Here is a 26,439-nt window from a genome sequence, read left to right as displayed (position 1 = left end):
AGGTGAAAAGTTACACAGATTCAAGAAACTCAGTTCACAAAAGGCAGATAGATGCCCAGGGTTGAACCCAACACTACGCTACAGCCTAACTTGTATTATTTTTATGGCACATCCAACGGAGGAAACTGGCAGGCAATCAATCAAACACAGCTCCACACTGGATCCACATCACTTGATCTGCATGCCAGAATTCAGGTATTACCACTACATTCAAAGCACTCACTATGATGTGATCTTTGCTGCCGTTTCCAAGTGTTGCTCAACAAATCACAGTAGGCCAAAATTCTTGGCAGTATTTAGACTAACCTCCTTCTTACAGCCTTGACCCATTTCTGTAAATGTACTCTGTATTTTAGAAATAGAAATATTTATCTGAGATATAAAGCCCCCACTGGGTTAAAATGTTGTCATTGTATCTAACGTTTCCTTTGAGTAGACAGCATATAAAAACAGATGATCTTTACATTACTCATAAGATGCAACAATAACATAACTGACAATAATAGCAGATGATTATTGTGACAGATTTGCCCTCTCAAGCTGTTTTGAGTCTCTGCAGGTTCATTGTCATCTACAAATACACAGAGTCACTTGTATGATTCTCTAAATATGACCCACATACCAATATAGGGAGTAAACAAGGCTGGCAGTGTTCACCTACAGAGAACAAGAACTTGATACACAACAGGCAGCGTTCTCGGGACATAAGAAACAATGCAGAGATTTACAGTTTACACACACATAATCTCCTTATGTTCTCGTTTAATATGCAGTGGACTATTCTATAGAGCAGAACCTGGAACCATGTCCTTGAATAGCGTTTCTTCACTGAACACTGATCCAAAACCTTTAACTCACTGCTCAACTACAACCTCTGAGCCACTGCACTGTCCTCACGCACATGTACAAGATATTTCGGGATCTGTAAGGTTTGGAGTATTTGTACGTAATTTGTAGCTCCTCATTCTCACTGTCTTACTTCTGTATTACTTAGAAATATATAAAACACTCATTAGTCCTCTTCATTATTTTCTGGTATGCTTGACACTGGTACAGCTGTGCCTGGAATTTATCAATATGTAGAATCTTTCTAGTTTCACATCAGGAATACGCTGCATTGAGATCCTTCCACAATTAGGGATGAATTTGCTTCCTAATTCTTTATCACGCTGCCGCCTGTAAAAGCCACTGACATGATAATTTTTGGATACTGTAGGGGATAATTATGACTATAATTACATGATAGAAACGCATGGTGAAAAATCACCAATTTGTCTCATTTCAAGTCAGGCGTGATGATTCATCTCTTTACCTCAACGTAAGCACGTACAGTATCATTCCGCCTCATCCTCTGCCTTTTGTTTATACTGAGAGACCATAGAGATAAACTCAAATGATTACACAAATAAAAAGCAGATATTTTAAAGATATAATCTCCATAAACCTGCAAGCAGTTCGTATAGTTATATGTAGTAATATTCAGAGGTGTTGTATGTACATCTGTGTACATGCTATGCAAGAGTTACACGTGCACATGGTGAGCAAGCTGTGAACTTTGAATAATGATCTACAAAGACCCTGAAGCTTCAAGCATCTTTAACTCTGTGTAATGCCGTCTGGCACATGTTATTTTCCACAGTAATGGTGAAAATGCATACATTCATCGCTTTCAACAAACACGGTTTTATTAGGAGCTCAAGGTATTTCCTCTAATCCGGGAGGAAAGTGTTTAAATAAACCATGGCTGGAGGTTGAGGGTCACAGAAGGAGGGAAACACCAGCTTGGCTGTCTGCATCCTCTGCTCTCACACAATCTAGCACTTAGACAGGCAGTAGGAAAGCACACCTTTACTGGTGACCGGTGTAAAGTCTAATCAATTGTAGGTTACTGAGACACTTGTTATAATATTCACGACCATCAGCAGTAAAGTAGAGCAACATGATTTTTCTAATGGACCTCCAGATGATGCTGCTGGATGTGATTTACTTCATCCTGCGAAATTCTGTGCGGCTCGTCATGCGCCCACGCACCAAGCCCATTGATGGCGAGCTGGTGCTGATTACCGGATCAGGCGGCGGCCTGGGACGTCTCTTTGCTCAGGAATTCACCAAGCATGGGGCAGAAGTGGTGCTGTGGGACATCGACAGCAGCACCAATGAGCAGACAGCCAAGCTGGTGCATGAGATGGGGGGTAAGGCGTACACCTACACCGTGGATGTGACCAACAGGGAGGACGTGTATCGCAACGCAGACCTTGTGCGAAAAGACCTGGGCCGGGACGTTACTATGCTGGTGAACAATGCTGGGGTGGTGGCTGGGGAGCGCATGCTAGACTGTCCTGATGAGCTAATGGAGAGGACCATGAAGGTCAACTGTCACGCCCTGTTCTGGGTGAGAACTCTTTACTCAATATGAAATGTGTTGATGACATTTCAACCATCACACCTGAAGTGTTGAAGCCTCTCAGAGGTGTAGGTAAACATTCTTAAGACAAGACAGGAAATCCAGCTCCCCTTGACTTCTATAAAATCTCCTATTAGTTGGAGGCCAGCTATAGATAAAGTATAGATGTCACAGACAGTCTATACTGTATGTCTGTGGCTGGTGGCACTTAATCAGCACAGGTACTTAAGATAAAACCTGTGAACTGTAACTGTCATATTAATCCTCTAAGCTAGAACAATAACTCCTTTTCTTAGTACGGTACAGGAATAAGTCATGGTCATATGCCCCGATCAGTAACTCTTGCTGTAAATGACGGCCAAATATTGAGTTCTTTAAATTGTGCATGAACAGAAAAAACTTTCATAGTGAAATCAGTTAAATGTGCACACTTTTTAAGTACGCAGACAATGATTGAGCTCTGACTGATATTTAGAGAAGGTTTTCAATTTCACAATGTATATAATCTCATCAGCATCAGCTGCCATACAGAGCAGGTTATTGTGCATAGTGTGACACATGACATGTAAAATGTATGGCGTTAATAGCTTTATCCCCTTCACACTGAGGACTGCAGGATTCCCACAAAAATCCTCTTAATATGAAGCTGCTCGTGCAACATAAGCTTCCTTCACATTGAGCAACATTTAAGTCACTACAAGTCATATGAACACTGCACGTTTTATTGCCTCGTAATAACCTGGTGCAACATAACTACATGTGTGTGTGGTGTGTGTGTGTGTGTGTGTGTGCCTCAGACAGTGAAGGCCTTCCTCCCTCAGATGAAGGCCCAGAATCATGGACACATCGTGACCATCGCCAGCGTCCTCGGCCTCTTCAGCACAGCTTGCGTTGAGGTGAACCAAGGAGGGAGAAAAAAAATCTCTGCAACACTAAGATACGACAGCTTTATAGTCACAGTCTTTCACACAAATGAAGATACAAACTCAAACACATGAAAACAGCAGTCTGCGCAGGTCTGCCAAATTGCAAATAATCTTGCAAATATTCAGTGAGACACAGTAAACAAATTTTGATTTTTGTTCCGAGACAGGATTACTGCGCCAGTAAGTTTGCTGCTGTGGGCTTCCACGAGTCTTTGGCCCACGAGCTGCTGGCTGAGGGCGTTGAAGGCGTGAAGACCACTCTTGTGTGCCCTTATATCGTCGACACGGGCATGTTTGAAGGCTGCAAGATACGGTACGTCAATGAAATACTCACACACTGTTATTATTGGCTTTAGAATCACATCCCATCATTAAACTGTACTTCTTGAATATAACAAAATGTGAAACTGCTGATGTTTTGATTATAACCCGTTTACCTAACACATCCAATATTCATTATTCACACAATATTCATCATTCTGTGAGGTGATGTTTGTGTTTTTTTTATTAATGAAAAATGCTGAAATATGATAGTGGGGTAATCTGTTCATATTCTAAATTCCTGTATACTACTGTAGGAACATGAATAAGGGAGCGCTGACCTGGGTAAGCATTCTGTTAGAGTGGCTGCTTATGCTTGAGCACGGGTTCCCTGTCAAAACGCTGCATATTTACTCGTAAGTGACAGCCCATTTGTCCTTTGGTGCCACTAATAGGGAGGAAGTGGAACTGCTCTTATGCCCCCTGGAGCCCCAGTACTGTGTTGAGCAGGCCATGAATGCCATCCTGGTAGACCAACCATTAGTGTGCATCCCTCGCCTCACCTACCTGCCCGTCATCTCCAGAGCGTAAGCACAAAGCCACACCTTCAAATTAATCAAAGGCCATGAGTTAATCTTTAAGCGCTTCTTCATTCTTCTTTCAGATTGTTGCCATGGGAATCCAACGTGGTCACGTATCGTTTCATGGGGTCTGACAAGTGCATGTACCCCTTCATTGACAGCAGGAAGAGACAAGCGTCTAATAGCCTCGTTAAGGCTGCATAATCACACCCAAGTACAGTTTAGACAGCTTTGGGAGTCAGATCCTTTAAATTAAAATCAAATGTCGTTCAAAGGGTTTATGATCTATCAAATGATGCAACAAAAGACAAAAAAAAATCCTTCTGCCTGCCTGCAAAACAGTGGACCAAACAGCTACAGCCGGGGTTCAATAACATGTGGATGGTAAGAAGCAGTGAGGAGGCCAAACGGAGGGGGCTTTAGATTTTGAGACTGATCATTCAGAAGCGTGTATTCGATGACGACTCAGCCAAGTGGTCATCAGCACCCCAAAAACATTTCGGTAATGTTCAGATTCAACTTTAAAGCCTCTTGTAACCATTTTCACCTTAAACCTGTGAAATTACAAGGTGACTGAATCCTGGACTGACCAAAAGGGGAAAGGAAGACTTTAATATCTGTAACTTACAAGAACATTGTGCTGTATCGTGTATTATTATTGTTATTATCACTATAATATAAAATAAAATGATTGACAAATAGAAAACACACTGGCTGATGTGATGCTGCGTTGTGTTGTTAATAAATGTAATGTAATAAATGTAATGATGCCATCACTCAGATTTGGGTAATTAGAACTAGTTCTGAATTGGAAATGCTTTAAGTATAATTTCCGATAATTTATTCGAGGAACGTTTTCATTTTCACTCACTGATGCTAAAAACAAACAAACCGCGAGGACCTTTCAGGGCCCATCTGGACCTATTGCACTCTCCCTGCGGTGAAGTGTGGCTAATCTCATAAGACAGCAGTGAAAATGGTACATAAACATAATCACTGGCCAAAAATATTTTCATGCAAGTATGACTAATGATGAATCATGTCCTACAGCATAATGTAAGAATGTACCGTTTGAAACGTCTCTACTCGTACTCCTAATGTCCCAGAGTGAGCTCCAACTTCGGAGATAAAAATGAAAACAGGCAAACTTTGCATAGAGACTATTGAATACCTCATTATACAACAATGGTGATACAATTAGTAGCTTTGTTACATTCTGATTCAAATTTAGACCCTTTCGTGTTTATTTTAAAACTCAAATATTATCACAAAAGTCACAACCAGATTTTGATAAGCAGAATCAAATTCAGACGATCGTCGGACCTTCACTGGACCCCAGGGGTGAGCAGTATTTAAACAATATCTAGGACTTTTCCTAATATTGATTAATATCATGATATGGCTAAATGTGTACAAAACAATATGTTAAATAATCAAATAGATGCTAAATGCAATCAAGTGTTTGACTACAACAGAAAATGTGTAAAACACTTCCTAGTTTATATCCTTTCAATTTTAATGAAATGAAACCCCCATTTTTGATTCAATTTGTTTTACGGTCTGGAATTACCTCTCAATAGCTTTCGTTGTCAGTGGCGGAGTCCGCCTTTCCAGGGCCGGATTCAAACTGCCAACCTGAGCAAAAGGGACCTACAGGTTACATTAACACATGCGACTAATCCAGTGTTCATGACTTTCACTACTATCGACTGAATTCTTTAACTGCACTTGCTGTTACCAGACTGAAAACACAACTTTAATGACTAACTTTGTTAGTTTTTTCTTAAATTTATTGGAATAATTGATTTGGAAAACAGTAATTTAGCAAAAGTTGACACAATATGATAGCAGTGAAAGTTAATAAATGATAATACTGAATATTCGTACAGCCCCAGATAACCTAAAGCTTCTCAGTTATATATTCCACCACTGGTAAAGAAAAAGACAAGTTAACAGAAGTCTTTGTTTTGTGCACGTAAGCACGTTTAATTACCATGGGGAGCGGCGAGAGAAAGGGAGGTTGACATAAGAGAGGAAAGGGGAGTATCAGGGAAACTGACGTAACAGGGAAACGTCTCTGCCACACACAGCAGAGACAACGTCACATTACATCACACGGTACATTTAGTCAGAGATTCTTCCCGGCCCTACATGGTAATGTCGATAACACTGGTTGTTGATATAAAGCACTCTAGGAAAATCAACAGAGGTTCGCCAGCTGCACCCTAGACAAAGATGAGGTCCGAACCTTTACAAGATCTTTTTAATGAACTACCTCCGCGGGGGATAAAACATAAAAGACTTAAAAACAAGTGTTAGTAGAACAGAGAGGAAACGAGTTCTAGGCAAAACAAAACAGTTCACAGTTAACCGCATAATCATTTTTTCCATCAAGTAAACCCCCAATTCATTGACTAGGATGCAGCTACTTTTTCTACAACTCGACAAAATAAATACTGTGTACAATTAAACAACATCAAGGGGAAGACGCCATCTTTTCCGATCAATCTTGTTTAACTGTGACCATTTTGGATCAATGAATATGAACAGTGATGGTTCAGAGCCTACAGTGCCCAAAGCTTCCTGTGGCCTTCAAAAACTGACCAAGAACACAGTGTCTGAGTTTTCTCTAGTGCTTTTACAGACAACCAAACCTGATCATCTAAACAGTGCCATCCAGGGTCTGTGCCAATGTGCTTGAGTTAGCCTGTTTGAGGTGCAAGTCACCTTCCATTTCCTGCTTGCCACACCTGTGGAAAATAAATGAAATATATCGTCACTGTTAAACGTTAACCCCCAAATATTCCTTCATTGCATGCACCAGTGTTTATTCAGCCGGAATGTACTCCTTTCAAGTATTTACATTTGCACTGAATAAAAAGATCCGATATGCTGTTTACATAAGAAACAATCAGGAAAAGACATGCAAAACACCAAATCCAACCCTTGACATGGGCAGGCTTTTGAAAAAATAAAAGCCTGATGAGTGCTTGAAAGTACTCAGCTACAGCAGTAGAGCCATGCAATTAGCACTCAGACAACCGTTTCTAACAGTTGTATAATACAACCAGAGTAGTTAAGCAAAAGCTGAAAGTTCCACTTATGTTACAAAATGTAATAAATTATCTCCTAAGGTACCCTGGGAAACATGCACCACTTGAAAAATTGTTGGGAGAGCATCGGTGAGTGTGAAACAACAAAAGCCATTTTATGCTGAATGAAGTGTTTTCATACAGCATTTCTATTCTGACTGATTTGTCGTTTTCGTTATTAGTGGAATGAAAGTGTAAACACTACAACGCTACAAGAGGAGAGGCGGTGGATGTCACAGCTTACCGAGAGACTGGTCCATTTCCCGTCCTTTCATTTGACTGCTGGTCCAACTCTGAGAGCAACTTGAGTATATTCAGTGCAGCCTAGAGAGGTGAAGAACAGAATAGGTTACAGCAGTGAATATTTTCAAGAGGCAAAAACTACTAAATTTGAGTACCACCCTGGGAAGTAGAGCTACATTGTCTTGGTAGCAGGTATATTCTTCATAATTCTTCAAAAAATAACTTACATTTTGGAAACAAATGGGTGCCCACTGTGTAATTATAATGGTGCATGGTCTCTTTTTGGTCACGTGTTCATGGCTACACTCACCCTCCTAAGATTTATCATTAATCCATTTCATGGTATGTTCTTGATGTTCAGTTAGGAAACATATCTATATTTTTGGAAAAAAAACATTCTAGAAAGCTTGTTTGTCTGGTCCCACAGCTGCTCATAGAGGGGTGCAGACTATTATGGAAACAAGGTGAACAATACACATTTGGCAGCTAAAAATACAGCCAAGAACACTCATAAAACATGTAAAATATCCCTCCCTGCTTTGTTAACATTGAATGAAGTTATTGTGAGTGACAATACTTATTCTGTGATTTCTTTCATCTTCATTTCATCTTGTCACCAAAGTTGCTGCTACATTACTGGTGGATTTTTGGATGGCATGTTTTTTTCTTCTCACATAATGTGATTCCTCGCATTGTAAGTTTTGGCAGATAACATGAAGCTGTTAAAGACAATTATTAAACCGCAGGGATAAATTGCAAAACTCACCATATCGTGACAAGATTCTACATCTTTCCCAATGCCGTGACTGATGAGCGGTGGCTGGGAGGAGCAGTTAATCAGTGACACAAACTCATTCTTATTGTTTTTGGGGAAATCTTTGTACTCCACCTGCAAGCAATGAAAATATTTCACTTAATTTTTACAATTTTTGAGTCCAAAATGCACACTAGTACAAAGGAGAATATGCTGGCAGGTTACCTGCAGGCCCTGCACGGATGCAAGATAGCTGAGCTGTTCTGAAGGCCTGGTGAGGGGTCCGTGGGGCAGTTGGTTCAAGTTATTTTTGTTCTTCAGGATAGTCTCAGCAGTCAGGGACGCCCCTGCGTAAAGCAGCTCGTTGGCAATCATGGCAGTGATTGTGGCCTTGCCTGGGTTGGGCATAGCTCTACTGTAGTCCTTGGCCTGGGATCCTTGGCACATCCCGACTGCTTGAGCCACCTCAGGGACCATGGGCAAGATACCTGCAGGCAGCTGCTGGTGGCTCAGGTAAGGCAGGCGGAAGTCCTCCTCCTTGGAACCTTCAAGATTTCAAGACATTTGCAAAGGCCCCTTAGCACGCAAAAAAAACAATATAATAAATGAAACAATATGACCAAATACAGGAGTCTAGTAGATATATTGACACTTACCCAATGTCACCTCCTCTACAGAGCCAGGTTCAAAGAAGGTCACTTTGCGCCCATCACCAGGTTTTTTCACTGGGGTCTAAATATTAAAAAAAAAACAATATATGTATATGAAGGATGAAGGTTAACTATAGTTGGCCATGTTTACAAGACTTGCTTGATGAAGGTGTAGCAGCACCTTTTCATCAGTTTTGAGTGCCGGTTTAGGGGGCTGAGGCTGAGGCACTTTATATCCCAAGAGCTCCAGCATTTTCTCTGCTGCGTTTCTCTTGGCCACCTTCTTACTAGGTCCCATTCCCTCTGCAGTCTGGCCGCACACCGTCACCTGTACCAGAAAACACACAGCAACCAAACATCTGAGTGGGTGAAGAATTAACAATAACAGATGTTGGACAAGTCATGCTGCCTCAGTTGCTGTCAAATCACCTGCATAACGAACTCCCTGCGCCGAGGTAGACCTCTCTCTGTCACCATGCTGTACTCCGGTTCCTTCTCCTTCTTGGCCTGCTGGATCTGAGCCAGGCGGCTGATGGGATTCATACCCTGACCGTATTCTGGACTGGTCTGCAGCTGTTGGCGTGAAAGGTTAAGCGTCACTTAATGAAGAGTCTTGGGGTCTGTTCACATTATTCTTATTCCTCCTCAATGGATACATTACCTTGATGATGGATTTGGTTTTCTTTTTGATGCGTGGCAGCGTCTTTTCCACACTGGGTATATGAGGTAACCTCTTCAGCTCCCCTAGCACCGCTGCTGCCGCCAGCTTCTTGGCAATCTTTTTACTCTTTCCTTCGCCCTCACCAGTGAACTCCCCCACAGTTACACACACTACAAAACTCTTCATGTGGGGAGGCCCTTCTTCCTTTAAAACCTGGAATACAACAGTGGAAAATCATGATGTGGAGCATTTGTGTTCCTACTGATGTGGATAAGAAACTGGGCTCATATATCTTTTTATATATCACACACACACACACATATATATCTACATATTTATAAAAAATAACAGTATAAATCACCTCAAAATTGACAGGTAAGTTGCGTTTAAGTGCAATTTCAAACACTTGACTGATTTCGGATTTGTTGAGGTTCTCCTCCTCGGGCTCGCCATTCATCTGTCAAGGGCAGAAAGTATATTAATGAAATAAGAGCAATAAGACTGAATACAATTGCGCAAAGACTTTCTAGCTCTGTTTCATGCTGAGTGTGCACTTCTTTTCTCACCACAGGCAACTGTTGCAATATTGGCTCCTTGTGCAGCACTTTCAGGGCTTTGGCAGCAGCGTCATGTTTGGCTAGCTGCCGTGTGCGTCCCTTCCCAATAAACTGCTGTCCTCCGATGGAAAGCTCCATGTGGTATAACATTGGTCCCACTGGAGGAAATGGGTAGTAGTACCTGGGCACAAAAAAAGTCAAATACAACGGTTTCTTCCATCTAGAAAAAACAGCCTTCAAGAAGTTATTCAAAATCTACACAAACTGGAAGATTTTTTCCCCTAATGTCCACATAAAGTAAACTCACTGTTGCATAGAGCGCTGATAAGGTCCTGGAGCCCGGACATTGTAGTTGAAGTTTGGTGGTCTCATGCCCGGGTAGGGGTCAATGGGTTTATACATAGGCTTTTTACCAAGCTTCATACATAGTGCATTTAACTCCATGGTATGTGTCATGCCATCTACTGCAAGGGCAACACAAAGGAAACCAAAGATAAAACTATATATCAGCAAAGTCTCGCCAAAGCGGCATCAGGCATTAGTAAGAGACTGTGACAGAGCCAGTGGGAAGAGCCCACCTGGGTTCTTGCCTGTGTTGCGGGGCGTCCTCACGGTGGGCTTGGGAAGTGTTGTCTCAGCGAGGGCAGATGCAGCAGCGGAATGCTGGGCTTTCTTGATGCTGGTCCCCTCTGCCTCCCAGTGCTGATCTCCCAGTGTGAGCCTAACTGAGAAAATCTGACCAAGGCAGGAAAGAGAGGAAATACAATAGGTTCTACATCACCTGCATGAATTTGTGACAAAGGGCGACAACAGCATAGATAATGTTACATGAATGGTTTGTCTGAAAAAACTACTTTCAAAGTACCTTGGAGTGAGCTGGTCCTTGCTCACAAAGCAGCTTATACTCAGGTTGGATCTTGTTGAAACGGGCTAACTCATTCACCAAACACATGGGTGTCTTCTCTTTAGGGTTTGCCATGTTAGATACTGTGAAAAAGCAAAAATTTGATCCAAAATATCCACAGCTAAGCAAATAAATCTGATCATCAACTAAAGGTTGTTCTTAGTCCCAAAGTCCGACAACAAATACACAAAGAGTCGGAGAACAACATGCAGCGTACGAGAAGCATAACATCATAAATATTTCAACTGCAGTGGCTGTGACGTACATCGACAGTACAATATAGAGAATATGGGTGTGAAATACAAAATGTTAATCTAACAAATACCCAATGTATGCTTTTTCAAGCCTTAAAAGAAAATCAAAAAGAAAGAAAAACATGATATTCTAAAGTAAGTGGCTAAACAAAAAGTAGTATTTTACTATACATGAAAAAAATTAATGACAGCGATGAAAAAAATGAATAAAACAAACCTGTGGTGGTATTGTAGGGAGTGGCTGAGCCCGCTGGGAGAGCGGAGCTCCGGACAGGCTGGCTAGCGCTCTCCGAGGGCAGGGTGCCTGAGGCACAAGGGATGCTGTAGCCAGGCTGTGGCTGCCCCAACTGCAGTGGGGCAGAGGTAGCAGGCATGGGGCTAGCCGGACACTGAAACTGGAGCTGGGACATCCTTGCTGATCTAGCTTAGTCAAATGTAGGCTGAGGTCAAGATAAGAACTATGTAGTGCAGCGATGGTGAATGCCAAAGTGGGAGGAACTGTTTATTGAGGAGGTCTGAGTGTAAGCGCTACCTGGAAAGCGAGGATATAAGACAAGCAAGTTAGATATGCCCATTTCAGCATATGAAGAACATTACACCATTATGTCAATTCATCTGAGAAAAGAAGACCCTGCCACAGATGCTGGAGGCCCCAGGACAAGGAGTAATCCCCCTGACAGGGTGCCTTTCACATGCCTGACAAACAAAGACAACCACATTCACATCTTTGAACAATTTCGTGTCCAATTCAACCTGCACATGTTTGGATTGTTGGAGGACACCAGCACCTTCTTGCTGTGAGACAACACCGCTAACCACTGAGCTTCACAGGTCGAAAATAACACCATGTAACATCAATACAGTGTTAGACTGTATTCTCCGTTACAGGATAACATTTGAGCTACATTAGTCAACTGATGTGATATTCTAGGTTGTGTGGCTACAGTAGAAGGACACTGCAGTCCAAATGAGGAAGGCTACATAGAAAGTGGTTTTGTTACTTTACCACAGAAAGTAGCAGGGCGTGGGAAATGAACAATAAGATGAATCTTTCTGTTCAGCTTTCTGCACTGCAGTCATTGGTCACAACTGCTAACATGCTTAGCCTTTGTGCAAAAACTGACCGTGAAGACAACATTTCTAGAAGATATTCCACCTGTGGTAATAGTGACACAGTTGATCAACGAGTTTTAAGTTTCACTATGAAATCATTCATTTGGCAGCAGTTCAGAACAACTAAGCATTGACAGTCATGAAGGTGTCAAAATACTGTATGTTTTTCTTAGCAAACAGATCCTACAGGTAGTGATCTGTGTTGGGTCCCAACACTGGGCACCACCCCACATGTCAACTTTAAATAGACAGCTGTATTGCTTTCATCAGTCACAGCCAAACAATGCAAGCAGATGGGTGGCAAACCAACATTAGCTTGGCTTCCTCAGCAGCATTTTGCGTTACCCTGGTTGTCCATTAAGGACGCTGTTAATCCAAACAATAATCCTAATTACTTTGTTCTCATTCAAGGTGTTCACGGTTCAGAGGTGTCGCCTCGCCTGCAGTCTGGGTGCTGTAGGGGCCCTTGGAGCCACCGCTAACTGTGATTTAACAGCTGATTTTAACATGTACCCCGTGCTCATAACTGTTTGCTGCACACTACTTACTAAGCTAATAGTAAAATGTCATCTTAAAACGTACTAGTTTTGTAAGGTTGGCCGGCAGGAGAAGCTAAGGGTGCAAACACGGCGCTTTAAAGGCGTGCAAAAGTACATACAGGAAAACGCCTGTCACGTCACTGGACTCGTATAAATCCTAGTGCTTTGATCGTGTGTGAAAAGGTTTAAGTAGCAAGTGTTATTGTCAGTAGGACATTAACTGGCTCTGCATTAAATCAGGCCGCTTGGTAGCTTTCCAGAGCTACCCGGTGCTTCCCGGAGGAACCACGTTAGCCAACTAGCGCTAGCTTACTAGCTAAAGAGGCAGGGATGGACATCATGGGACAACCTCTGCTAAAAATGAACTTGAACACGTAGAATTACTGTAGCAATAATGTCTCAAGGAAGCTGCACTCACAGCACATCAACAACAGCACCTGACAGCAGCTTATGTTTTAATTAAACGTGTCGTTAATTCCCAGGGACTCAGGGAACAGCCGGTGAATTTGCTAGCTAGCTAACCCCGACCCTCAATAAGTCACTGCACGAAATAAACCTCACCTCTTCGTTCCTTTTGTTCGGTTTTTAGTTACTCCATAGTACACGCTGATTTATTGTCGTTTGCTTCTATTAATGGCCAGTTTCAAGAGTCAGTCTGTGCTATTTTTAATCAAAATACGGGCGGTGAGGAGATGGACATTGGGAGAACAGGGCAAACACTAAAGAGAATGGCTCTATCTAGATTCTCTCTGCAGGAAGTGACATCGACAGGCAGGAAGTACTTCCAAAATAATGCAGGATTTGGTGGCTGGTGAAGAGGCTTTATTCTTTTCTTAATATATAACTGCAACTAGCCAAGCACAAGCACAAAACTAACGCTTGTTGGGGACACAAACTTTAGCAAAACAAAGTTTAAAGACACACTGTTAACAGGATATTCTGAATTTTATTTTGGTGGTATCAATAAGCCAAAAAAACACCGGTTTTGCAGCACAATTAATCTGGTTGTCTAAAAAAATGCAAATGCACACACAAATAACTATCAAGCTCATTGTCTTAGCTAATAAATATAAAATTGATCATGATTCACTATAAAATATTGCTTCTATGGTCTATATTCCTTTCTAAACTCCAAGGCTTGAGGATAAGAGCAGTGAGTGAGCTGGTTACAGTGGTTAGTGTCCATCAGGTTACAGGTTGTGTGCCTGACAGATGTTCAGAGAGTCTCTCAGCATCAGGTCACGCAGGCGCCACAGTGCATCCGCCATGGTGGTGTGGGCTCCTTTGCTCTTAAGCCAATGAGCTGGCAGCCGGCTCTCCTGCTCTTTGGTCAGGTGAGCATCACGTCTTTGAGCTGTTATAGAAACACGGGGTTTTAGATCACTTATTAACAAATAACAAATCTCTACTTCACAAAAACAAGATGAAGCACACATGAACTGATCGTTGTGCCATGAAAATCACTATCATATCACTATAATCTATCTATATTAACAGACCTACTTATCTTATGTACGGTTGTTCATTTATCTTTATAGAGTCACATTTCCAGTAACGAACATTTCTACATCACCATAGTTGTCTTTATGTTAAAAAGTTTCTAATATAATGAATTCAGCATTTTAGAACGGAGACAAAAAAGGTCATCTGGAAATTATACCAGTCAGAAAATCTGTGGTATAACTTGATGTTTCTGTACCGTCAATATTGTGTCCACAAGAACACCTCTACACACACGCAGACACACCCCAAATAAAAAGATGACTTAATGAACACCACCTTTGAGCGTTTGGTCCCACTTGCTGACGGTGTTAGAATCTGAATTCAAGCCCTCAATGTACTTGAGGTAGGCCTCTGAGTGGAGCACCCTCTGGGTCTTTGGTGGTGGAGCCACAAACATGGGCGTGGTGGGCTGCAGGTGTGAAGGCTGGCCCAACTGTCCCTGTCCTGGATATGGCGGAGGAGCATGCGCTCCTGGGCTGAACATCCCAGGCTGAAAATCAAACAATGACAATATACTTACTACTCATGCAGAAAGTATGTGGAATGGTGTATTATAAAAGGAACATGTTTTAAACCTTTGTTTTAAAATTTAAATAATCTACATACAGTGACTGTACGAATGAAGCAGAATACCAGGAACGACTTTATATTATATAATTTCATATCAATATTGATGACAAAATTAAATAGCATGCAACCTCTTTTTCTCTTCTGAAAAGGGGCTCACCTGTTGCATGTAGTTTCCTGGTGCTGGACTTCCTGCCATGCCATTCATACCAGGGGCCATCATACCTGTTAAATGACAACATTTTGCTTTTGTGGATTCAGTAACTCTGGTAAACTCATGTGGGTCTGCTTCATGTTAGGATCTAAAACAATGTTTTACAATGAGTTATGGAAGTTAGTTTTTGAACATCAGTTTAATGTTAGTTATTTGGTTTGTTTTCACATGCATTAATAATCTGTGAATGTGTATGCAGATGTTATATATTTTAGGTGTGGCATGTGAGTGCACTTTGAGAGGCGTTGTTGGAGACCAGAGAGCCTTGACTGCTCGGTGAGTACATCAGGCTGTGCGGCCCGTGGGCCAGGTAAACCCCTCCAGCAGGAGAGACACGACTGGATGTGACGGAGCAGGTGTGGCTAGGACAGTGGCCCTTACCCTGATGCGGCATGCCAGGGTACCCAGGCATGCCTTGCTGGAGATGGTGAGGAGGCAGGTGGGGCCCCCCCACAGAGTGAGGTGGCATTGGGGCCACACTCAGCAAGCCCTCATGGGGGCCCTGCATGGGCATGTAAGGTGGGCCGTAAGCTCCCATCATGCCTTGGGGAAGAGGGCGAGGAGAAAACAACATATCCATGCATAAATGACATGCAGGTGACTAAAACAACATGCACTACGAATGCACACAGTTGCCCCTTTCACACATGCGCCTTAAGCCCTTAAGCCTTAAGTGCTCTGGTAATTTTCTGTTTGCTCAGTACGCGGTAGATGTCTGGAAATGTGCAACTACAACTTTGGTGGGAACTCTGGTGGGAATAGAAGTAGCAATATCTCAGTATGAAGTGTACAGGATGTTACAATTTTCTTACATAATTATGGTTTTACATAGCTAACTGTATATATCTGATGAAACTGTGATGCTTTATATGATTTAAATCAATAGTAGTAGATTCTGAAAATACAGAATGGCCACCTTCTGTGGTTTACTTTTTTTTTTTTTTTTAACTCTCCAACTGTGCTGTCAAAAACAAGCATTTCTATCCCAGATGGTCATGCAATATGATTGGAGCTATGACACTGAATTTGGCTGTGTGAGAGACCATTTGTGTATATAGCAAAAAAAAAAAAAATACACCACTGCTTTACCCAAGTAACCAGACCTAGTGATGTAAAAGGGCCATTGTGTGGAAGGGGCACATAATACAAATGGGTCTAAGAAGGTTAGCAGGCAAAACAAGCATGAAAGTTAAATGAAATTTTTAAAAAGCTATTCATGGTTAAAAAAAAACAAAAAAACAACAAAAAACAATCATGCAGTCAATGTCATGCAATTTCAGATATGAAGCTAGAGACAATATAAACTATACACATGAAACAATATGAAACAGCAGCAAAAGAAGAAAACTGTTGCTTTAAGAATGTGGTTTTGAGACAAATAATTTTCAAATGACAAGACAATTAGAGGATTACGGTTTTTAACAGTCCAGCCTCATTTCCCTGCTGCCTTGTTGTCAAACACTCGTGCTACCTCTGCGAGGGGTTACCTGACACAGGTGTCATGGTCTGGTTTATCATTCCCATAGTGCTAGGCGACGGCACCACCCCCATCAGTGCCCCTACAGGGGTACCTGCTCTAGGGGACGCTTGCTTCTGGGGTGGTCTCTCACGATCTTGTTGCTCCACTATTTTGGCAGCACGCTCTGAAACAAACAAATCATTTTATGTCTTTACTTCACAGTTCACAGCAGGGAACTTCTTCCATGAGAATCGCCTCTTCTCACCTTCATACTCTGCTTTCTTGGAAGCCTCGAGGTTCCTCCACTCAGTGCCCACCAGTCGACTCAGCTCCCCGAAGGAGTAGTCTGGGTGTCGGGCTTTGATCACTGCTCGCATCTCACTGCTGAACAAGATATAGCCACTCATGTTCATCTTCCTCTTGGCGCCTTCCTTCTTTGATAAGCCCTTCACCTTAGGAGTCGACTTTATGAAAAAACAAAGACGCAGGTTAAAAAACAAACTGGGTGGCTGCTGATTTTAATATTAGTACTTAGACTTTTTGGCTTAAGGGTTTTTGGGAGGTGAAAGGGTACCTGAGAAGGCGTGTATGGCATGATGTCCATATCACTGGCATGTGGGGTTTGCATTTGAGGCATAGAAGGCGTCTCTGGAGCCTCCTCCTCGTCGTCCATATCTTCCATATCATCATCTGCATCCTCCATATCTGCTAGTTTAACCTCAAGCTCATCTATCTTCTTGTTCAAAAAGGGTGACGGCTCCTTCTGTGGCACTATCAGTTTCCTACGAAAGACACAAGAGCACAAGAGAAAACAAGCAAAAGTTCACATGGGGCAAGAAATTGTGTAGCCTTGAACCAAAATTGTTGCTCTGCTTGACTGACCAACCTGAAATAGAAGATCTCATCCTCCACCACTTTGGAAGAGTATGAGAAGCGTTTCAGACCCTTGAACTTTTTCATCTGCTTCTCTGTGTCAATGTAGCGGCTCTCGCACAGCAGGATATCGTCCTCTGAAACCTCGGTGGGTCTGCACGACAGGTAGTCTTTAAAGGAGGACACCATACATTTCCCTGGAGAGCAGACAGAAAGGATGAAGCATGTTTGTTAATAATGATGTTGATGGATGACTTACTGTACTGGCTCAGTGTGATGTGGAAACACACGTTCTGGGAAGTTATCAAAGCAGTACCTATAACACAGTTCGTAGGCAACGTCTCCTCCAGGTGGCTCAGAAACACTTCTCTCTTGTAGAACATCTTTGTGGGTTCGTGCTCCGTCTCCTCCGGATGAATGAAGATGGGTCCGAAGAAGTAAGTTGTTCCATTCTGCACCCACAGCTTCTCAATCCTTCAGCCAAACCAAAGGAGCCAAGTGACCAATAGTTAATAAATAAGTAATACTGATGCAGCACCAATGGCACATCAGGCCCCATTTCAACAAGAAGCCTTCCTACACTTTCACCCACCTGGCAACCCGGGGCTTTGACAGACCATGTGACTGGATGTAAACACAGTCTCCCACTTTGAACCACACGTTGTTGTAGCGTAGCTGTTCATAGTGCTGACAGCCGGGTTCGGCTCCGCTCATCTCCATGGGGACATCCTCTCTCTCCTGATTGCATAAAAAATGGCCACACATTAGACTTGTGTTTGTTTATACTGTGACAAGCACATTTTCAACAAATAAACTGCTCCTCTGCTACCCTGCTCTTTGCCAAGACATGTCTGCTACCAGTCTGTGAGTTAATTAGTCCCCTGCAGTCGAGGCCAACCAACAGTGATCTTATTTGGTGACAATATAGTCTACATTTTATGTTCTTCTTCCATTTAGACGAGGACTAATGTCTTCATTCTGGATGCCTTTCGGGATTATGACAAAGGTTGCTCACTGTCATGGTCTGGTATCACTCCATTATCTGTATCTATTTTCTTTGTTGTGCCTTTCCATTTGCTTCTACCGTGACCCAGTTTGCACACAGGATTAAAAGATGCTCATAAAACAGGGAAAAAAAAACAACTCTACAAATAATTATGTGCTGTCCCAACGGTAGAAAAGGAAGTTTAACCCCACCTTGTCCACAAAACTGCCACTGACTGCATATGAAATTGTCGGTTTGTCCTGGTCAGGCTTTGCAAACATGGAAGCCACACGGACGACAGGCAGCGGCACCTCCCGAGCAACCAACTTCACAGAGTTCGAGGGCATGGCCCATATCTTGATCTTCTTGAATGACTTGGTCCTGGCAGCGTAGCGGGACTCGCAGATGTACACATCCTCGGGTCTATAGCCCTCAGGCTGCATTTTGAAATAATCCTACAAAAAAAACCCAGCAAAAAGTATATATATAAAAAAACAGGTCAAATCGAATAAAGAATTTCCTACATGTGGTTCTGTAGGGGGTCTCACCTTCACAAACATGACCACACACTTGCCCAGCACTTTACTGATAGACACTTTGTTGTAGTAGTCGCTCTTGAAGACCTCTTTTTCCAGGAACTTGCGTGTTGCCAGGTGGAAGGTTTCACTTGGTCTGTAGAACCAGCAGCCATAGAGCCACTTCTCACCTTCACACGTGGCCCAAAACAAGGACATATCAGCGAATATTCCATACAAGAAAACTGAAATTTGCATTTACTAGTTAAAACAAAAGAATAACTATTATCTATATGCAGTTTACAGTGTTTTCTTAAAATAAATTTGCCTGTTGATTTTGCATGGGGTGTGTAACAAAAAAACACTACTACTGATATGAATTGCAGCTGTGAACGGATTTTTTTTTAAGCTTCCTAAAAAGTGATAATTACCTGCTTCATCCTCCCACAGGCGTTCAATGCAGACAATGTGCAGCTTCAGCTTCGCTTCTGACGGCTCCACATAGACAAAGTCCCCCACGTGGTAGGTGCTGTTTTCAAAGCTGCAGTCCTGACTGTACACGCGGTCCTTTTCAGACTCTGAATGAAATACCTCTCCTGGCAGGTCCACGGCTTTCTCACCTTTTTTTAGGTGAGAAATATATAATGATCTTGAATTAATACCACGTCAACATTTGAGCATATTCGTCATACCTGTGTATCATGCCAAAGGTTGAGACACACCTTTGTTTTCCTTCTCTTCTTCCTCCTCCTTTTGCTTGTCCTCCTCAATCTCTTTGGGAATTTTTTCCCTCTTTTCCTGCTCCACGTCACTGTGCAGGTGTTTCAACGTGTAGTTGAGTGCAGTGGACAGCAGAATCTCTCCGTTCTTGCATAGCTCATCCCTGATCTTGATGAAAAACTGTTGTAGTTCCACTGCATCCTCAAATATCTCTGAGTCAGTCCTGCAAATGCAAAAAAAGAAAAAAAAAAAGGCATTACACAAACACGTTTGAACAGCGTGTAGCTGCCTGTTTTAGCTGTTAGTTTGTTGTGAAGAGGCCTCAGATTCAGGATGAATTAAGTAACAGAGAATATTACAGCTTTAGCTGAAGAACCAGTGTGTTGGTCCACAAGCATGAAATTTGAGTTAATTTCTGAATAGTTTACTACAACTTGAATAATTATACCTACATTTGTGAGAGGTGTAGACCCAACCCACCAACTGGACATCATAACAACACATCCTATTGTGTTTGAAAACATTACAAATAAAGGACGAAGAGCTAGTGAAGTTACTAATGTGCATATTACATTTCATAGACACTGCAAGAAGTAGGCGATCCATAATTCTTTAAACAAAAATACGTACATTTAGGGCTGAAGATTGTGGATTATGGGTATCAGTGAGCTTGTAAGTATTTTAGCAGTTCATTTCAACACCCTTTTCTATTTGCTGTTACAGTGTAAGGCAAATGAATTGCCTGACTGCTTTTGTTTCTTTAGCCTCAGATAACCCCATGGCAGCCTTTCCAAAGTAAGTTGATGTACCTGTGTAGTCTTCTTGCCTTCTCCAGCACTTCAAACATGTGTTCCTGAAAAACATCTAGCCTCCTGTACCGGCCACGGTCCACGTTCATCCTGATGACATCGAAGTTAAGTGGTGGCTTCTCCGGGGCAGCTGGATCCACAGCAGGAATTTCAGCCAGCGAGTCGCTGTAGCAGCGGCCCTCTTCATCCTGGTGGCCCAGCACGGACACAAACAGGTTCCTGATCAGCTCTCGCACCAGAGGTGCAACAGCAGGAGGCCCCGAGTCCTCGCCTCCCTCCTGCTGCTTGCGTGTCTCCAGCAGCACCCTATGCAACACTAGAGCATCCCGATAGATCAGAGACTCGGGCTCATTGTACATGCAGGCATTGTTGAACATGAGAGCAAAGTCCTCCATCAGGGCTTCTACGTCTTGGTAACGGCCGGCCGCCATATGGCTTCTCAGACGCTCCATATCGATGGGTCTCTTGATGGTAGCATAGTAGTCAGGCAACTCGGCGCGAGACGGCAGACGGAGGAAGATTGTGCTTAGACGCCGACCTCTACGATCAGTGAAGTTTCGCACGGCATCGTAGAGCTCATTTAACTTCTGCTGGAGAGGAGTGAGGTATTTGGACTTCTTTGGAGAAACACCACTCTTTCCTGAATGAAATGATTATACTTAGAGTCAAAAAGAGACACAAATGCAAAACCACAACATGGCACCAACTGCAACAAAAAAATACTCTGCAAAGATGTAATCTCTCAGCAAACCACTATTTTAACAGTTGGCTTTGTATTGGGTAGATGGCAGATTGACATAGACAAAGTTTTGTTGCTAAAGGAAAGATAATGATCAGGTCAACAGGTCTTCTCCTCCTGAAGAGCTCTCTTTGTAAATGCAGATTCATTTTATAACGTTGCAAGATTAGAAAAAAAATGATGATAAGCAAACATAATTATCATTATGATGGTGTTCCAACTCCAAGTCAAATTAAGATTAAAGAAATATTAAAAAAATACATTTCTATGACCTAAAAATGTGAAAAATATGACAATCAAGGATTCGACTCAATTCGTCAAGGGCCAGTGCTTCAATTCACACTTTCCTGGCAAGTCTATAGATTTTGTTGATTCAAACGCTAGAAGTTAGCTAACAGTAAAGATGGAGCTGAGGAAGAGAAATGTGTGCTAAAATTTAATGGAACCATAATCAATTAGAGCGCCAGTGAAACTGGAAATAACCTTAAGAAGAAAACTACAAACATACTTAGTTTCAGTTTAGGAGATCCTAAATCATCTTCTTCAGTCGGAGGTCCCAACTCCCTGCGCTTGTCCTTCAGTATCTTCTCCAGAATATCAGCATCATTATACACCTACATTAATCCCCAAAATGATCAGGATTAGAAAAATGTAGCTCATGCCAAAATTGTTTTGCATTCAATAAAAGCAAAGATTGATGTTGCATATTTTACATTTTCTGTACTGTCTACCTGAGATCCCTCTTCATTGTAATGCCGGGCGTTACGGAACATCAGCTTCATGTCGTCCATCAGAGCCTCTTCTGTGCTGTAGCGTTCAATGCGGATGTTGTGCTCAATGGTCTTCAGGTCCATCGGCTCGAGGATGACGTTGTAATAGTCAGGGTAGTCCTTCTTGGATGGTTTGACCATAAACAGATCACAGAGACGGCGATTGGTGCCCACCTCCCTGGCCTCAGTCACTGCGGCGTATAAGGCCTTCATTCGGTTCTTTTTGACATTTTTCTTGTGGCTTAAAAAGAATCGAAGTGGAATGTGAATAAGCTTGGACGGCAACACTGAGACACAAAACAGGGCTACAGATCCTTGTTCCACATGTTTCGGAGAAATAGCAATGGATATATCATTCAAGAAAACAATCTGAAAGGGGAGAGAAAACTCTGTATACCTTTTCCTCTTGACGCTCCCTGCATCAGATGACAGAATGCTGTCTCCATCCTCATCGTCTCTCCTCAGAAGTTCCCTCTTTTTTGCCTATACAAAAACAGTCAGATTAAGAGATATGTAGATACCAAAGAGGACAATTACACCCAGTGAGCTTGATGATCTGTTTCCAATTACAGCTAATTTCTTTGCTTCTTAGCCTAATTAGAGTGAAAACATCTTCCAGCATGACCAGATATAGAAAAATAGCAGATGTCCTTACCTGCATGATTTGCTGAAGCCTAAAGGCCCGTTTGTAAATGCTTGAGTTAGGCATGTTGTAGCGCTTTGCATTTTCAAACATCAGAGTGAGGTCAGCATCCATCTGTTCCACAGTTTCATACTCGCCGGCCTTCATCTTTGCCCTTAGAAATAAACAAATAGGTGGGTGCAATTAACCATGTCAACCAATAAAACCCATCACTAACTTTCTGCCATTCTGCCTCTCGACCTCACATTAGCTGAATCTTCTAAATGATCATTCGTTACCTGATCTGCTGCAGGGCGATGGGTTGTTTGATCTGCTGATAATAGTCAGGATATTCTCTGCGAGAGGGCAGGTGCTGGAAAGGTTCAGAGAAGACCTGGCCCTGGCTGTTCCTGGCGCCCCTTACAGCTTCATACAGCTGGAAGATCGGATTGCTCATCTCCATACTCGAACTCTGACTCTCAGCCTCCGATTCTCCCTCATCGTAGCACACAGAGCCTGCAAACATTACCATGATAAACTCTTTTTTTTTTTCTCAACACATTTCTCTGCTGCCTAAAGCACTGATACGTACCAGAGAGCACTGGGTCGTCCTCACTCTCTGAGCCGTAGTGAAGAGCAACGCTGACGCCAGAAAGACGATCCCCCTGGCCAGACCTGCGATTTCTGAATAGTAACAGTAAAGACATGAGACATACACCATGTAGAGCTTGAAAAAAAAAAACTGTTCACTGTCAGGAAATAATTTTGCAATTGTGTGCGAGACAAAAATAATACACAAAAAACTATGCAACTGTTGTTTGATACCTGATGCGCAGGCTAGATTTAGTGGGTTCAGCATGTTCAAGTTCAGTCTTCCGCTGGATGAAGACTTTCTTAATGGTGTTAGCATCCTGCACAAAAAGAGAACAATTGTTAAGAGTTGTAATATTACACTTTTATAAAACAAAAGAAAAACAAGATATGGAGATTACCTTAAAAACCTGAGATCCTGGTTCATTGTATGTTTTGGCATTTTTGGCCATCAGGTCGATGTCCTTGGCCATAGCATTGACACTTTTATAGTATCCAATCTATGCAAGTAATAACACATGACAAATAAGCAGTGGTTACAGTAAAACATCATGACATTTTAAAATCTATGAATTTTAAGAAGATTGTTGCACAACAAAGCAATCAGTGGACAAGTGAATTAACTACCTGTATTCTTTGAGCAATCGTTCTCAGATCTATTGGCTCCTTTATAATGGCATAGTAGTCTGGGTAATGCTAGGAAAAGCAAACAGACGTGTCAAAAATGTGTAACAACTTCAGGGGCACCATTTGAAGTCTAAAGACTACAAGGACTTACCACTTTGGAAGGCAATTTCTGGAACAGTTCACTGACCAGACGCCCTGAGGGATCAGTGTGTGACACCACAGCCTCCAGAAGTTGCTCCAGCACCTCTTTTAAACTGCCAGTTGAAGTCTAAAAGATAAAAAAAAAGATCTTCTGTTACATGATGACCCTTACAACTAACACAATTCTTTCAAGAGAACATTAATCCATTTGATACAAAAACACCTCCGGCATTTAAAAACACAGAGAATACATGTTTCATTCAGTAAAATGACTCTTCAATTACATTACACACAAGCCTCCCTCATGTAAAGTCATACTATCAGGCACATCAACAATGCATCTAATGAGCAAAAGAACTTACCTCGTCTTCAGTTGACATCCCTGGATTATCCATCACATCATCTCCATCTTCATCATCCTCATCTCCATCCCCAGGTTGTATGAACTCTGTCTTTGTTTGCAGATATACCTGCCATAGCTTGCATGCAGCCTGGTACTCCTCACTGTCACTCTGAATCATTGAACATGAAAAGAAACACAGAATTATCATGAAAATAAGGAGACCACACTTAAAAGGTAATGAATTTTGAAAATATGGCTCAACAAAGTTTTTCTATTACACTAAATTTCAATGACTGTGGCAGTGCTTTTTTTTCTCCCTACCTTGTAGAATGATTTGGCATTGTTGAACATGAGCTGGAAATCAGCGGTAAGCTGCTCCACGTCACTATAATCTTCTGATTTCAGTTTATACTGAATTTTTGTCATATCAATTGGCTGGGACACCACCTCATAATAATCAGGCTGATTCCTGAAGAAGAACAAGAGAGATCAGACATCACTGTAATCCCTTTATGTCTGAAGACAACCCACCCACCAGGCGGACGGTCTAATCTCAGCGCGACATGTACAGTTTATGACAGTTGGTAGACACGTTCACTGTAAGTATCTTGGACAGGCCCACCCACAAAGTTTACAGTACTACCAATTTCAAGCTTTACTCAGACCTCAAATGTTACAATACCTTCTCTTTGGTACCCTTAGAAAAACTTCACATAGTTGCCTCCCTTGTTCATCCCTGTGGTCCCTGACAGCATTGAACAGCTCATGGCATACAGCAATCTAAAGGGAACAAGTGATCAGCATCCTTAACATTTGAAGTGATTACTAATGCAATATGAAATAAGAGAAGCTAATGAACATGTAATAAATACAATCATATTTTCTATAAATAATAAATCAGAGTATTCACCGTATCTACAGGAGGAACATTGGAGATCCTTCTTCTTTTTCTGCCACTTCCAGGAGTGGAGGAGTTGGTATCATCGAGGTCACCCCCTCCACTGATGCTGCTGGAGGGAGAAGTGGCTCTTCTCCTCTTGGCTGACATCGCTGGCTGGTTTAACAGCAAGCTAGCCCGCTAGCTACAAATACAAACAAAAATACAAGAGTTTAAACTTACAAAAACTGTTTTGCTTACTTTAAGTTAAAGTAAACGCTAGTCATCCGTCGCACAATTCAAAACATGAATAAAACCGGAACAAGAGCAAACTCAGCTGGTTAGCGTTAGCATCGCTCGGATGTATGAAACAAAGCAAACAGGCGAGCGGCTGTTAGCATGTTATCCTAGCCGGCTTGCCGCTTTCCTAACAACACAGCCATGCTACGTATTTTAAAGTTACCAGAAACCACATGCAAGCTGGGATGAATACAAAACGACATAAACTGACTTTCAGACACAAATCTTACCCAAAACTCAGCAAAGTTTGCCGTAGTTCCCTGAGCGAAAATGTGTAACGGCTAGCTGGCTAGCTAGTATTGTTTGAAAACTCCAGTCCGGAAGTTGAGGTTGTATTGTGTTTGTGGGCAGAGAAGGAAAAGCGCCACCGGAGGCACTGCTGCCCCCTGCAGTCTAGGAGGAGCAACACACCCAATAGTTGGTGCCACCCATAGACGGTATTTTACTGGGTTGTAACACATCTGACACAATATCCTGTTAAGTGCATAGACTGTGTGATTGTGTGCTACTTGTGAAAGGGGAACTGTGGCTGTCCGGACCTGATTCTCCAGGAGTTTATATGAGAAAACAGCTTCGGTAAGGACAGGAAATTTAATTTCTAATTCACATGCTATATATAACACAGCCTGGAGTGACTAATTTTGATCCAAACTTGCTAAAATGTTGGAAATAGCGATGTTGTTTGATCAATAAGTGGAGATGCAAAAACACACATTTGCTCCAACTAGTCTAATACTGGGGGTGCAGCTGCTCCATTGCTCAGGCGCTGAAGACCATTCAATAGAATACCATATGCATTTCCACTGATTACCGTACCATACCATAGAATACCATAGATACAATAG

General features: G+C 42.1%; 3 protein-coding genes across 5 annotated transcripts; 1 reads left to right on the top strand and 2 right to left on the bottom strand.

Annotated features, from left to right (window-relative positions):
* The first annotated feature begins 1,939 nt into the window (after nt 1-1,939).
* rdh20 (retinol dehydrogenase 20) lies at nt 1,940-4,376 on the top strand. Its single transcript, XM_070841808.1, has 5 exons — nt 1,940-2,392; nt 3,202-3,300; nt 3,498-3,643; nt 4,047-4,178; nt 4,256-4,376. Exons 1-5 carry the CDS (start codon nt 1,940-1,942, stop codon nt 4,374-4,376), a joined length of 951 nt encoding a protein of 316 aa, XP_070697909.1.
* Nucleotides 4,377-6,133: 1,757 nt separating this feature from the next.
* Nucleotides 6,134-13,670, bottom strand: stau1 (staufen double-stranded RNA binding protein 1). Of its 2 annotated transcripts, none has more exons than XM_070841787.1 (15): nt 13,501-13,670; nt 11,505-11,819; nt 10,995-11,116; nt 10,708-10,864; nt 10,437-10,593; nt 10,139-10,310; nt 9,934-10,029; nt 9,573-9,785; nt 9,341-9,484; nt 9,093-9,239; nt 8,918-8,993; nt 8,487-8,806; nt 8,274-8,396; nt 7,509-7,588; nt 6,134-6,922 (listed from the first exon to the last, which is right to left on the bottom strand). In XM_070841787.1, exons 2-15 carry the CDS (start codon nt 11,695-11,697, stop codon nt 6,835-6,837), a joined length of 2,088 nt encoding a protein of 695 aa, XP_070697888.1. In that variant the 5' UTR covers nt 11,698-11,819; nt 13,501-13,670; the 3' UTR covers nt 6,134-6,834. The 2 variants fall into 2 exon arrangements, with proteins under 2 accessions (XP_070697888.1, XP_070697896.1); XM_070841795.1 differs by having other exon boundaries at nt 10,720-10,864.
* A 207-nt stretch (nt 13,671-13,877) lies between these two features.
* Nucleotides 13,878-25,884, bottom strand: pbrm1l (polybromo 1, like). 2 transcript variants are annotated; one of them, XM_070851654.1, is made up of 30 exons: nt 25,825-25,884; nt 25,328-25,499; nt 25,100-25,197; nt 24,739-24,886; nt 24,437-24,586; nt 24,085-24,201; nt 23,934-24,002; nt 23,708-23,806; nt 23,541-23,626; nt 23,308-23,399; nt 23,015-23,231; nt 22,749-22,890; nt 22,491-22,576; nt 22,055-22,334; nt 21,832-21,937; nt 20,585-21,224; nt 19,778-19,998; nt 19,487-19,675; nt 19,089-19,246; nt 18,753-18,995; nt 18,148-18,293; nt 17,872-18,029; nt 17,569-17,752; nt 17,257-17,464; nt 16,948-17,146; nt 16,711-16,866; nt 15,605-15,766; nt 15,170-15,234; nt 14,719-14,932; nt 13,878-14,293 (listed from the first exon to the last, which is right to left on the bottom strand). In XM_070851654.1, the coding sequence occupies exons 2-30, from the start codon at nt 25,463-25,465 to the stop codon at nt 14,130-14,132; spliced, it is 4,935 nt and encodes a 1,644-aa protein (XP_070707755.1). In that variant the 5' UTR covers nt 25,466-25,499; nt 25,825-25,884; the 3' UTR covers nt 13,878-14,129. The 2 variants fall into 2 exon arrangements, with proteins under 2 accessions (XP_070707755.1, XP_070707764.1); XM_070851663.1 differs by having other exon boundaries at nt 16,795-16,866.
* Between the last annotated feature and the right edge of the window lie 555 nt (nt 25,885-26,439).

The sequence above is a fragment of the Pempheris klunzingeri genome, chromosome 2 (genome assembly GCF_042242105.1).
Source record: "Pempheris klunzingeri isolate RE-2024b chromosome 2, fPemKlu1.hap1, whole genome shotgun sequence".
Taxonomy (NCBI): domain Eukaryota; kingdom Metazoa; phylum Chordata; class Actinopteri; order Acropomatiformes; family Pempheridae; genus Pempheris; species Pempheris klunzingeri.
Note: the sequence above shows the minus strand (reverse complement) of the source record. Positions and strands in the feature narration are given on the sequence as shown.

Excerpts from the sequence above, each read along its gene's own strand:
- stau1 (XM_070841787.1), bottom strand. The coding sequence starts at position 11,697 with ATGTCCCAGCTCCAGTTTCAGTGTCCGGCTAGCCCCATGCCTGCTACC. Across the intron at positions 9,240-9,340 it reads GCAGGGAGTTCGTTATGCAG|GTGACGGTGTGCGGCCAGAC; the intron begins GTGATTTGACAG and ends TTTCTGGTACAG. Across the intron at positions 8,807-8,917 it reads TGTAGAGGAGGTGACATTGG|GTTCCAAGGAGGAGGACTTC; the intron begins GTAAGTGTCAAT and ends GAAATCTTGAAG.
- pbrm1l (XM_070851654.1), bottom strand. The coding sequence starts at position 25,465 with ATGTCAGCCAAGAGGAGAAGAGCCACTTCTCCCTCCAGCAGCATCAGT. Across the intron at positions 19,999-20,584 it reads AAGGCAAGAAGACTACACAG|GACTGACTCAGAGATATTTG; the intron begins GTACATCAACTT and ends TTGCATTTGCAG. Across the intron at positions 14,294-14,718 it reads GTGGGACCAAACGCTCAAAG|CTCAAAGACGTGATGCTCAC; the intron begins GTGGTGTTCATT and ends TTTCTATAACAG.
- rdh20 (XM_070841808.1), top strand. The coding sequence starts at position 1,940 with ATGATTTTTCTAATGGACCTCCAGATGATGCTGCTGGATGTGATTTAC. Across the intron at positions 2,393-3,201 it reads ACTGTCACGCCCTGTTCTGG|ACAGTGAAGGCCTTCCTCCC; the intron begins GTGAGAACTCTT and ends TGTGTGCCTCAG. Across the intron at positions 3,301-3,497 it reads TCAGCACAGCTTGCGTTGAG|GATTACTGCGCCAGTAAGTT; the intron begins GTGAACCAAGGA and ends GTTCCGAGACAG.